The sequence below is a fragment of the Aquarana catesbeiana genome, linkage group LG04, assembly GCF_042186555.1.
Source record: "Aquarana catesbeiana isolate 2022-GZ linkage group LG04, ASM4218655v1, whole genome shotgun sequence".
Lineage (NCBI taxonomy): Eukaryota > Metazoa > Chordata > Amphibia > Anura > Ranidae > Aquarana > Aquarana catesbeiana.
In genome coordinates, this window is record NC_133327.1 from 595935587 (window position 1) to 595949352 (window position 13766).

At 37.1% G+C, this 13766-nt stretch overlaps 1 protein-coding gene across 2 annotated transcripts in view; it reads right to left on the reverse strand.

Moving 5' to 3' along the window:
- Positions 1–571: 571 nt before the first annotated feature.
- The window catches only part of SERTAD2 (SERTA domain containing 2), a 117066-nt gene continuing 103871 nt past the window's right edge, over positions 572–13766 (reverse strand). For both annotated transcript variants that reach the window (XM_073628204.1, XM_073628202.1), the window contains one exon: positions 572–12899. In XM_073628204.1, coding sequence (XP_073484305.1) covers positions 11954–12895 — 942 coding nt within the window. In that variant the 5' untranslated portion in view covers positions 12896–12899 and the 3' untranslated portion in view covers positions 572–11953. The remainder of the gene's footprint in view (positions 12900–13766) is intronic.

Below are 13766 nucleotides of genomic sequence, written 5' to 3' on the forward strand. Positions count from 1 at the left end.
TTGTAAGCTCTAACGAGCAGGGTCCTCTGATTTCTCCTGTATTGAATTGTATTGTAATTGTACTATCTGCCCTCATGTTGTAAAGCTCTGCGCAAACTGTTGGCGTTATATAAATCCTGTATGATAATATTAATAATAAATTGTACAATAATCATTCATAAGAACTACCCTGATTCCCCGAAAATAAGACCTAGCGTGATTGTTAGTGATGGCTGCAATATAAGCCCTACCCCCCCAAATAAGCCCTACCCTGTTTCCCTGAAAATAAGCCCTACCCTGAAAATAAGACCTACAAGGACTTTAGGGCTTATTTGGGGGGTAGGGCTTATATTGCAGCCATCACCGACAATCACGCTAGGTCTTATTTTCGGGGAAACAGGGTAGCACTCAATGGCCAGGTACAGCCGGCAACCATCTTGAATCTTTATTGGCACCATCACTATGCTGTGCTCCCACACAGGAAGCACATCATGAACATGACATAAAGAAATATGGCTTCCCCCTTTCACATATACAAACAAGAAAACTTCAGAAATGTACTGTGATAACAAAGAAACATACACATTGATACTAAAGTTTCTTTTAAATGTTTATTGTATAATATAAAACTACAAAAAAGACCGCTCATTTCCATGTACATTTGCCCAATTGTTTTGCTTTACAGTCCATACCTACGTGTGAATACAGTAATGTGATATCAGACGTGTCTGTCGTATTGCATAGAAAAGGCACAGCACTAAGGTCTGTGGGAGGAAAAGGCGGCCTTTGCCTCGACAATGATACTTTCATGCATTGCCCAATTCACAGCAACTGTATGTTTTCTGTCAAAACCCATAAACAATAATGAAAATTTGCATAAAATTGAGACAATTTGGGTGTTCCATTACTCAGAAAACGCTTTTGGCCAAGCTAGTTTAGGTCAAGCAAACTAAAATGCAGTGTGTGGTAACAGCACATGGAGCCAAGCGATGACTACAAATTCCAGCAAGCCCCATGGGACTGAGAAGTCCCTGACAGGTGTATACCACACATCCCTGGTATAATGGCCTCATGTAGAAAAATGTCCACATTGCTCAGAGCAACAAAGGATCTCAGCTGCAAGAGAATGAAATGAAGAACCAGATCGCTTGTTTTCAGACACATCCATACCTAGGGGCTAGCCATGTAAGGGAGGGGTCTACATTCTAATTTAGCCTTTCTCAACCTTTTTACCCCTGGGGAACCATTAGAATTAATTTATAGGGTCTTGGTGAACCTTAATAAAACCAATTCATTGAGGTCAAAGGTGAAAATGCCCCTTACATTTAATAAAATACAATTCTTACAGTGGTAATCAAAATGTCAACCTTACTGACAGTTGGTAAGATAATCATTGTTACTGTCTTTGCCAAGTGGTATTGGTCCTGGAATTATGTACACAACAGTAAATGGAATTTTTAATCACAAATAGATCAAAGAACCCCTAGCAACCTCTGGAGGAACTCTAGGGTTCCATAGAACCTAGGCTGAGAATGACTTTTCTAATTCATTATCTATACTGTACACATAGAGTACACAAGTGATGGACTGTATTCATCCTTTAGATAATGGTACAGTACCATTTGATCTCTGTGGCGTATAATCACCAAACATTAAACATATAAAGGTAAAAAGAGAAATAGTTCAGCATTTTCTATACAAGTAGCTGTGAACCTATGAGGGTCCGCTAAGAGCATTGAAGGGGCAGCTGTGATTGACATGGCATGTTACAAGGCAAAACACTCAACTGGTAATATTTTGCCAGACATGTGGGGACTTCTTTTCCAGACAAAACACTGAACACTATAATATGTAATGTAATATGTAAAATGTAATACTTTCGTGAGGCTCATTTGCAAAGTGAGGAACACAGTCATTAGCCTTAGGTTAAGGACCCAAACAAAGGTCCCTATGTACCACTTGCCAAAACAGACCGTGGAGACCACAGTTTTGTGGCGCGTGCCTTGGTGAAATCACTTTTTCCCTTGAAAAGTGATGATGAATTTGTTCAGCCCACAGAAAGGCTCATTTCTCTGTGAGCAAAAAAGATGGCCCGTACGACTGCAGGTTAAGTGAAGGAAGAAAAAGTAGAAAAGTAGCTGTAGTTATTTTGTTTTACATTTAAAGTAATTTTGTTAAATACTGTGGGATATATGAAAGTGCAAAAGTAAATACCAGTCCATCAAATTAGCCTGCTTTTCTAGAACATGCTTTGGGAAAAATTACAGTTGTAGAAGAAAAACTTTTCTGTGTCGACAGAATGTTGCTTTCAATCTCCCACACTGCACTGGGAGAATAAAAAGGGGAATATTACTGGCTGACGCATTGATGAATAAGGGCCATTGTGTTTTAGGGATACAGTGCTAATGGCATTTAAAATATTTCTCAGTATTTCTGTTTAAAAAAAAATATTTCTCAGTAGCTGAAAAACATAATTTAGAAACCTAAATTATATTTATATAGGTCGCTAAACGTTTTACGTAAAAATGGTTTCTTAAAGTGTCAAGCATACAACTTTTGGTTAGTATTGGATAGAGTGAAGAAGAATTAGAAGAAAGTTGAGGTTTTTTTTATGGTTTTCCAGGGCTTCGTTAGAAAGGTTTATCATCACATCTTGTTCTGCTATTAACAGTTTCACCAGACAGGAATTGAAGAAAAATATGAAATGGGGACACAGGCATAAATAAAACCTACAGAGGATAAGGATATCACCAATGGCCACCAGGACAGAGCTTCTAATTAATCACCTATTCTACAAAATATCAGTATTTTATTGAAATCTGCATCCCCATTTATGCATCTCATTTACTTCCTGTCTCAACCACTGCCTGTCTTCATGACAGAAAGTGAGTTAGCTCCCCAAGAGAGAAATAAAAGAAATATGACTATCCCTCCTCCACTTTAATAACAAAAAAGGTTTTGCTAAAATTCTACTTTACATGAGTTTTTATTACTAAAGAAAAACATTTTTATTTCGGCCTATGTTGCTGCTGAAGAATTCCCCTTACTTCCTGTCTGGTAAAACACTGTCAGCGGGACAGGAAGTGAGGACAAATTACTGGAATGGAGTCCTGGAGAGCATAAAAAAAACAAATTAGAGTTTCTAAACCTCAACCCCCTATCAAAAACTAAGCAAAAAAAAAAAAAAGTTTGGGCTAGACTTGCAATTCAAATAACTGTCAATTCCAAATAACCAAAATATCAAGATTTATACTGGTACCTTATACAATTTCATTATCCAGGAAATACAAGAATCCTAACCTGAGCATTTCTGAGTAATGGAACACCAAACAATAGTGTGAACTGTGCATCTATGAAAATGGTATGGCGGACATTTTCTTTGCCTCCCACCCACTTCCGAAATGGACGTACATTCCTAAACACAGTACATTCCTACCATACATTCTGTACATGTTACAATCCAGATGTTAGCTTCACAATAAAATAAATATATTTACAAAAGAAAAAAGAAAAAAAAAGGAAAAAAAAAAGTATAAATAACTTAAGAGAAAAAAATCACTTCAAAATCAAAGCGGATTGGTTCTGCTCATTTCTTGTCATGTCATTGCACATGAATGTGGAAAACAAAATTAACTTTCAGCAATATTTCATTCTTCACCTATTTGATGAATTAAAATGCTCATGAATGACCATCTTTACATAGGTGGCACACAAATTGAAACTGGTAGACAAGGTAAACAAAGTAAAAAAAATAAAAATAATAATAGCATTATAATGATACTATGCTTGGAATTGAGGAGGAGCCATTTTGTAATTCCCCTTTCTCTGTAAAGTATAAAGCAATGTAACATTTTCTAGCTTTTATAGTAAAAAAAAAAAAAAAAAAAAAAAAAAAAACAGTAATACACTTAGGTATTCTGTGCAAAAAATATCTGCAAGGACAGAGCAATAATAAAATGTAATATTACATGTACATTAAAGGCCCATTCGCATTTGTGTGCGCTCTTGAGCACCATAATCCGCAGTGTATGCACAATACCATTCATTTTCAATGACACCCCAAGGCACATACACAGAGTAAACAAACGCATCTGGCCCTTAGCATGCATCACAATACATGTGCTGCCTTGTGGTGCATTGGAAAAAAATGAAGCAGAGCATTTTTTTGGTTTTACAACAAAAATGAAACACACAGGAACACTTGCACATGTGTGAATGGGCCAACAGTGGCTTAATTGTTTATAATAAGTGGATATGTGTGAACACAGGCTTAAATGGATTATGATCTTTTAACTCTCTTTAGTTTGCCGCTCAGAAAAAAATGTGTCTTTCTTATGTAGTTTTAAAGCCTTTAAGCCAATTTAAAGGGTTAAAATCTCTCTCAGGCTTTTACTGCTCTCTGGGTTTCATTGTTGAGGTTCCCCCCATTTCCTTTCCTTATCGCCCATGTGTCACATTACAGAAAGTGCATAAGGATATCACCAATGGCCACCAGGACAGAGCATCTAATTAATTACCTATTCTACAAAATATAAGTATTTTATTGAAATATGCATCCCCATTTATGAATCTCATTTACTTCCTGTCTCAACCACTGCCTGTCTTCAGGACAGAAAGTAAGAGTTAGCTCCCCAAGAGAGAAATAAAAGAAATATGACTATCCCTCCTCCACTTTAATAACAAAATAGGTTTTGCTGAAATTCTACTTTACATGAGTTTATGGCATTTTTTTCCCTATAGATTTGTTGTTAAATGTATCATAATGTGTGCAAACTGCAAAAGGCACACCCATAGGAAAAATGATTGGCGAAAATATTGAAAATTGCCCTAAAACACTAAAAAATGAATATAAAAGCACAGGTTTTATCTCACTCTGGTGTTTATTTTCAGCAAGTTAACTCTTGAAAACAAGGATACACTTGTTAAACCTACTCTCATTCCATCATTAAAGTGATTGTAAAGGCTGGAAGGTTTTTTACCTTCATGCATTCCATGCGTGAAGGTAAAAAAACCTTCTGTGTGCAGTAGCACCCCAATACCTACCTGAGCCACATCTTGATCCAGTGATGTGCACAAGAACCTCCTCACTGGCTGAGCCCAATGGCTCCCGCTGCTGTCAATCACACTTATTGAGCCAATCAGGGGAAGGAGAGGGCAGGGCGGAGCCTCAGCTCTGTGTGTGAATGTACACGCAGAGCCATGGCTCGGGAGCTGGTCTGCTTGGGTGCCCCCAGTGAAAGCTGCTTGCTCTGGGGGCACTAGGCAGGAGGGAGGGGTCAAGAGCGCCGATGAGGAACCTGAGAAGAGGAGGATCGGGGCTGCTCTAGCATGTTTGTTATTAAAAAAAAAAAAAAGACTTTAGTATCACTTTAAAGCTGAACTACTGACAGATTTAAAAGACATACATTGTTGCAGTTAATCATGTACTCTAATATTAATATATTACTGAGTTATTGCAGCAGTGCTCATGTACTAACAGGAAAGAGACTGGTGAAAGTAGGGCAAAGTGATAAAAGGGCTCATTTATCAATGTTTTCACCCATGGTTCATACAACGTTCAACCAAGATTTACACAATTTTCTGATTGAATCTCAAGTGAAAATGTAAGACTTTTTGGTGCAAATATTGATAAATAGACCTAAAAAAGAGATGAGCTCATCAGTCTGCTGCTTCTTCTTTCCGTGTTCTATATAATACAATTGCTAAAGTGGAATATGTAAATTGCGCCCACATCCCTAAATGATATAGAAACAACAATGGAACGCCCTTAATTGGGACTGTACCGGTCATACAATGGGATGAAAACAGTGTTTATAAAAGTAACGAAAAACTTTATTTTTACAAAATTAGGTAATTTGTCTAATTTTGTAGAAATAAAGTTTTTTGTTACTTTTATAAACACTACTTTCATCCAATTGTATGTCCAGTACAGTCCTACTTAAGGGGGTTCCTTTGTTGTTCTCCCTTCACAGGCTGGGGGGACAAATCCTTTAAGTGTTAGTTGGGTTGCAGTGTTGTATTAACTTCAAAACTGAATGGACAAAAAAAATGGCTTCCTTACATGTATTTCATCTATGTATTTAATGGTTTGCCTAAAGTTCAGCTTTAAGTGGTTGATGGTTTTAGCTTTTTGTTTAGCAGGAAAAAATGTTAACACATAGAGAAGAGCAATTCAGTAAATGGATACGGATGGTAAATGGCATTGTGCTGGATTGAAAATGATTTGTTAGGCCCTCAAAATTTACATCTATTTTAAAATGTTAATAGGTTGCATAAGTTAATTGGATTTCTTAAAACTAAAGATTTACAGGTATTCAGCAGTAAACCATAATAAAATAAACGTATTCGATAAATATCAGAGAAAAGTATTAAATTAGTAGATTATTCCTAAATTTGTTAATTTTAAAAATCCAGACCCAAAAGAGCAACAATTCATATTACAAATACAAAATGGCTACCGTCTCCAATACCAGCTATAAAAATGATATAAAAAAAACCTCTAATAATTTGAACATAAATTATATATTCATTAAATATTTACATATATCATCACTTTCATGGTGTTGCCTGTCACTTAACACCTCTCACCATAAAATATGTTCCTTAGAAAATTAATACATACATGCTATAAAATAAATAAAAAAATCTATACATGTGTTTAGTAAAGTAATATGGAGCTGAATAAATTCACATTTCCCGTGTGCATATATTATCAAACTGTAACACAGGAAGCTCTTCACAAGCAAGGGGCCTACAGCCATCACATGGACCTTGCTGGAAAGAGAATCCATGTGGTGCATCTCTAAAGTGCCATTTACAGATAAATCCAACCTGATCAACGGCAAGAAGTGAGCAGATACCACTTTATATTGCCCAAGAACATAAACATAATTTAACATTTCTTAAATAAATTAATATAAAAGTAATTTCTAAAGAAGCAATACAATTTAAAAAAAGTAGATTGCAACCTGTAGTTAACAGCTAAAAGTACCATACAGAAAGCAAAGAAATACTGCACAGAGGCTGGAGAAAGGACTGGATTTTCTTCTTCTTATCCGAGACATTCACTCTTAAACCAAAGCTGTGCCATAAAGTTCTAAAATGAAGACAAGTGTTTTCAGTGCTGAGGTAAGCCACAGATCAGAGAAATGGTCTTTTATGGGAGTTCTCTATCAAACTGTAAGAATGGAATAGGTAATGTATCGCCCACAGCAGTCAGTCAAAATTTCCAATTTGCATCAACTAGGTTTGACAACAGCAACAGGTTGTCTACTACGGGCCAAGATTCTGTGACCCTTATGATTTACTTTTGTAGAATTCTTATGAAATCGGTTTGTTCTGTAAATCGCTGCAAAGAACAATGATGTGGAAAGTGTAGCAATCTATAACAAGCAATAGGAATAAAATAACTAAATTGGTGCCAGTAATATAAAATTTGATTGATTGCTCTGGGTTGCTGCACTTGCACATCCATAGATTTTGGTGCTTTTATAAGATACCATCTTTATAATAAATTAGAAACTACTGAATCCAGGGACAGGCACATCCAATGAGACACTGAATATGAATATACCTAATATTTCTTCATTTTTTTTCCTTTTGAATAGGTGATTGACTGTAGGGCTGAAATTTACTTAGAGAAAATGGAACTTCATGTAAACAAACCACAGGAAATGAGAAGTGATGGCACTGTCCAAACAACTGGTCAGATTCCAGCTGTTGCTTTTCTAGTGCCAGTTACAAACGCAAAACCAGACTGGGGCTCTATGTAACAGCACTTTTTATTATTCTTTGGTTTGATACATGAGGTCTATTTTAACCTATGGTAAGCGTATATATCTAGGAACATTACTCACAAAGTTAAAGAACAAAATATGATTTCGCCTCCACTGCCAATGTGCCTGAGAAAAGAATTGCAACCGAATGCTAGGGTTTTTTTCAGTATAGGTAAATGAATTACGAGTGTTGCCACGGGCAACGCTCACTGTCTGAGATATATCTGCCAAGACATATTGATAAATGAGGCCTTTTGTGTGTTCTAACGTTTGGTGATTTAATTTGGCTGCATGGCTATATATGAAGTTTTTACCACTTCTTAGAAATTTGTGGTTTGATATATTCAAACTGTAGCCAAAACAGAGTTCCTACCATTAACAACCAATAAGTTATTTTCTTCCCTGGAAGGGAAGCTCAAATCTTATTGACTGCAGAGGGAACTACTTTGACTTCCCTTTCTTCCAGTTTTTATACATGAATAACTTCTTTATAAATTAGTCCACTGGTCATATAAAGCGAACATCTCAGGTACCCCAAGTATGTCCAATCTAATACTGCTGCCAAAACACAAACCCCATTTGGTACCTGCAAGTACATCTGGAAAGCCTCTAATGGATTTCGAATAACAAATACATGATATACACAAGACAATATCTTCCTGACGTGGCGCTTCACTCTTTTCTTCCAAGGGCTAAACTCACTCCTGCTATCCACCAGTCCAATGCTCCTGACTCAGTGGCCAGTAGAGGATCTCACACTGGGTTGTTAAGCATTAGACATAGCTTAGCTCCAAACCAGGAATTAGTCACCAAATTGGACCTGTGTATAGCATGCACCATGACCCAGGGTCAAAGACATGGCGAGATCGATAAGAGGATTACTATAGTCACTTGCAGACAACATAGGGAGGGTGTTTTATTAGCTTGACATATTGATGGATCTGACAAGTTCTCTTACACATACATAGAAGGAATGGCTACAAAACGGGGTTAATTACAGAAGCGCATAAATAAGAATATTTTTCTTTCACTTAATACATACTATTGGTAAGAGTGAATGTCTCTTAATGTTCATGATAGAAATAGAAAACTAATAATGATGCAAACATGCCAAATGATGATGTCATAATGGGAAAACCAGTCATGGATAAAAAAAAAAACAAAATAAAAAACTGATTTCTTTGTTACAGCTTTCACCTTGCTGCCAGAAAATGAGGCTTTCCTTATACAATACAAAATATACTGTAGATAATACAAAAACACAAGAGGCACAAACACCCAAAATATGGACATGGATTTAAAGTGTGTTACTTTAACATTTACTGGTCTCACACGCATTTATAGCGACAGCCATTTTAAGCAGTACTTCAGATAATGCAGTCTCATCCCTTGAGGAACTAGTGACATCCTTGTGTTAAGGGGGCAGTGGATAAGCAAGCCCAATACATTTAATAGATGGCTTTAACAATGAGGCAGTGTTGGTTGCTCTCATTCTGATCAGGCCCCACAGGAGTTGTATGTACTGTAGTTCCTAGTGAAATGATAGACCAAATATTGGTTCACACTGGCTGCTTTCATTATGCATGGGAGGCCAATACATCTTAAAAGCCATTTTCCACTCAAAGTTGATATTTTAATTTTAGGCAGACCCCGAATCACGTGCCACCTTCTCATCTCCTATCTCTTTTGGGGACTCTTGATTGCAAGATGGTCTTGCCAGAGTCCCCACCTCTGCTCTGCCTCAACAAGAGGTTAGTCAAAGGTATCACACTTGCATTTTCAGACTGTAAAACTAATGTGACAACTTGAGAGAATGGCGGAGGCTCAATCTATGGGTTGGAAATCTCACTAGCCAAAGTCTTCAATACTTAGTGGCCGATTCAGCTGACAACCCAAAAAGTGAAATATCGGTTTTGGTTGGAGATAACCTTTCAGAGACACTAGCTGACCTTGATAAAAGCTGGTACACAGCAAAAATGCCTATTTAGCCAGGTAACCAATCAGATCATAACTGGCATTCCTAGTGCCATTTAGAACATGAAAGCAAGCATCTAACACAAAGCATGCATTTCGTCTTTTCTGTGCTCCAGTTTTCATGAAAGTTCTGCATTTTCCTTTATACAAGATTAAGGGGAGAAGTGTCAGATCAGTGATTTAAAAAAATAAAAAATAAATAAATAAAAAGGAATTGATCGCGTATACCCATTTTGTTCTATTTTTAATTTTATAAAGGCTTTTCTAGTGTGAGAATAGAAGACAAATTTCTCATCTTAAAACAAATGCGTGGTACAAAAATTGCATATGTACCCAGTTAAGGGGATAGAAAAAGGTAGTGGCCACTGCTTGGCTTAGTATGTTGTCCAAGTGAAGGAGGTCAGGTAAGTATTATATAATGCCAGTTGTTTGTAGGCATTAAGACTTATTGTTTAAGGTTTTCAAAGGAAATAGAGTGTGAAGATAATGGATGGTGAGGGTGTACAATGTGAACAATCATTGGTATTCACGAGGTAGCTGGGAGGTGTTCATATTCAAATTAAAAGTAAGCAGGGAAAACACACTGTTATAAATAAACTACTTTTACTAAATATAAATAAGAGGCCTAGACCCAAACGGTTCAGCCCTTAAAGGGTGCACCAACCCTCCTGGTTGCTCTTTTGACAGACAACTGGGATGCCAGTATTCTTGGAAAACAGAACTTCCTCAATACAGCCAAAATCGATGCTCTGTCAAGTATAGTATAGACCCCATACATCTGGGATCTACACTTTTAAACTGTACTAACATCCCATTAACAGGTAGTAGAAGTCTTATTGGTTATAGGAACTATTTTGTTTGCATCTAAATGTTCATACTAATTAGTCGTTTATTATCAGGTGTCTACACTGGATAGTCATATGGTCTAGTATAGGTAAGGGCACCTATACTCCATTCCCTAGGTTAAGATAAGAAAAAATGTAGATTGGACAGTAACCAGCGGAGAGGTTTTGCTACAGAAATCTTTCAAAGAAAGCAACTCTTCTAATTTTCACCCAATGTCTGAAATAATAGTTATGGGCGAGCCTGTCCCTCAACTGTGCTGATTGCATAAATACAGTAAACCATTCATTAAAACACAGTCTAGGTAAAAACCACAGACAGCATTAATGCACCTCAGCTACAAGAGGGTCAGCTACCTACTGATGGATTGTGTTATGAAAATAGTTAGTTTTCGCTATCAAAGGGTATGTGTGCTGTGACTTGATGACCAGTACACTTTAATGGTATCATAAAACAAATACAGTTAATACCCATATACCTGTAAAATTGTGGATGATAGCTCAGACAGTTGAGAATAAATACCCAGGTGACTAAATAAATAACACTTTTTTTTGCAGACAGCAAAACAAATTTTGGGCATTAAATAATTTGTTTCCCTTTTCCATGACAAAAATTTGTTGCAACTAAAGAGAGAAACTAACCCATACCTCCTTGCCTCAAAATACAGCTTAGTGGCCAAATACCGACATGGACTGGAAAGTTTGGGCTAATATTGTACATCTTAATTAGCAAGGAACTTTATATGCAAATTCTAACAAATATTAATTTGTCGCTCGAAACACTTGTTCCAGCAATTTTTTGTTCTTTTTTTCTTTTTATAGAAAATCAATATAATAAACGAGAGAATCTGTACAAAAATATAAAAACATTTGGGCAAGGGGACCTAAGCAGCCATTTATATGCAATTCTTACTGGAAAAGCAGTAATTAATGCCTCCGATTTTTTTTTTTTTTTCTCCCAACTCTAAAATGGGCTAAAATGCCAAAAAAAAATAATAAAAAAAATGGGGCTCTGATTACTTAAGTAATAAAATTTACCTCTTGCAATAAAACTTATTGAAAAAATAGACAGTTATGCACATGCAATTTACAGCGTTCCCCAACACAATTCTTGTGCTTATACATGTACAACTCAAACTGGCGTCTAAGTTGACACTCGGTAGTTTGTATGAAATCTTCAGTGGACTGTAGTACGATTGGCCATGGAGAACGACTTATAAAGTATCTCCAAAGCAGTCATACAGAAGGCACTCCGATACAGCGTAATGCAATATTTAAACAAGATCCTTTTTTGTTTTTCAAAAAAGGCAAGAGTATTCATGCACAGTGCTGTGAATCTGTGGGGGAGGGATGAGGATTATAAAGAGTCAATGACATGTTCTCTTAGGATCCAACCAAAACCTCCATAATATGGTCTAGTTCTGTAAGGTCCATCTTAAAAGGCTGATTTGGGGTTACTGGTTGGCTGCTATAAGGAGACAATGTTTTAAGGAGTTCATCTGGTGCCATCTTAGAGGCTGCTCCAGCATTTGATGTGCAAGGGTCAAAATCATACATGGACGTATCGATGTCAGAAAAAAGGATGTCATCTAAGGTCAGGTCTGTAAGAAAGCCGGTGGAGGTTGTTAATTCAAAATTCCCAGGAAGGGAATCCATTAGTTTTGGCTCACTTGTTCTGTTCTCTTGTATTCCCTCAGACTTAAGAGATCCTGCTGTGACAGTTCCATCTTTTAGGTCTGCTTCCACCATTGCCTCTGTGGAGGTAGATGTTGGACAAAGCTCCTCAATTTCATCCAAGGCTGAGGAGAAGCTGTCTTTTACTGGCTGGACAGGAGGCAGCGGTGAAGGTGGTGGGAGCTTGCTGCTAGGACTATTCTGCTGGACTGTTTGGGAAGTGCAAAATGTGTCCTCCTCAAGCAGAGAGGCCGGGGTGAGGCAAGACTCTAGTGGTGTAGTGTTTATTAGGTCAGTGGGTTGTAGGGTAGGTTGGGAGGCAAGATGGCTGAAAGCAGGCTGTGCCTCCTGATACGTGTCACAAAGAGGGTCTGATGTCTGTGAAGTGCTAATAAACACAGGCCTCAGGCTGCCTTCTTGTTTCAGCTCCTCCTGTATCCGCCTCAACATGTTATTAATTAAAACTGTTTTCTGCAAGCTTGGCTCTGTCAAGGGCCTGTGATTATAGAGTTTCATAAGGGAAATGTTGAAGATAGTCTGGCGCTGTAAGGTGTAGGATACCTTCGAAGGCCCATCGGTAGGTGACACCACTTTGCTTTCCAGCCCATCTTCATGCTCGTCAAACTTTCGCTTTCCCGCTTTACCCAACATATATCTAAAAAACAAACAAAAATTGATTACAGAGGATCAGGCATATACTGTATATGAATAAACAGTATATCACAGAATTGCAAATACAATTTAAACAGATTCTGACAAGAATTATCAAAGTTATTTGTAAAAAGAGGCTGCGCCCAAATAAAAACTGTAGTTTTTATTTGTGTGACTACATTAAAAATGCCTAGAGATTCATTCATATATCTTCATGAGTATCCCACAAGCTCCAAAACCCAGAGGTCTCGAATATGGAAACATCTCCTGGTCTAGCAGAGCTGTGGCTTCTGTGCCTCCCTCAACTGTCATAGGGATAGGCCAATAATGAGGCATGAAAGACCAGCACTCAACTTCACCAGTAAAGCCAGTCTTTGCATATGAAGTATTTATAGAGTACTATGTAGAGCCCTATGTGCCTGCATTTTACTTAGGTAGCTAGTTTATTAAGACTTAGAAACTCACTCAATTTAATTGGTTTCTTAAAGACCCATTATTGTAAAAAAAATGCTATTCTGGCAATCATGTGTGGTTAATACTTACAATGATAGTATTATTCAGTATATAAATTCAATGTTTTCACATGCCTTTTATATTATTCTTCATATATACCCATAAACTAAGCTGCCCAGCAAAAGTGTCTGTTACAGGTTCTGGGAAAACTATAAAACTGGCATGGGTGCTTACAATGTCCACATTTTTTTCTGATGGATTGAACAAGAAAAAAAAAAGAAAATCAATGCTCAAAATGTATTAGCAGTGATAACACTGCAGTGATTTCACTGCAGAACCAACAGCATTGTCACCCTGTTAAAAGAGGTTGAAAATAAGCTGATCCATAGGCAGGATCAAGCCATAGATATATAACTCA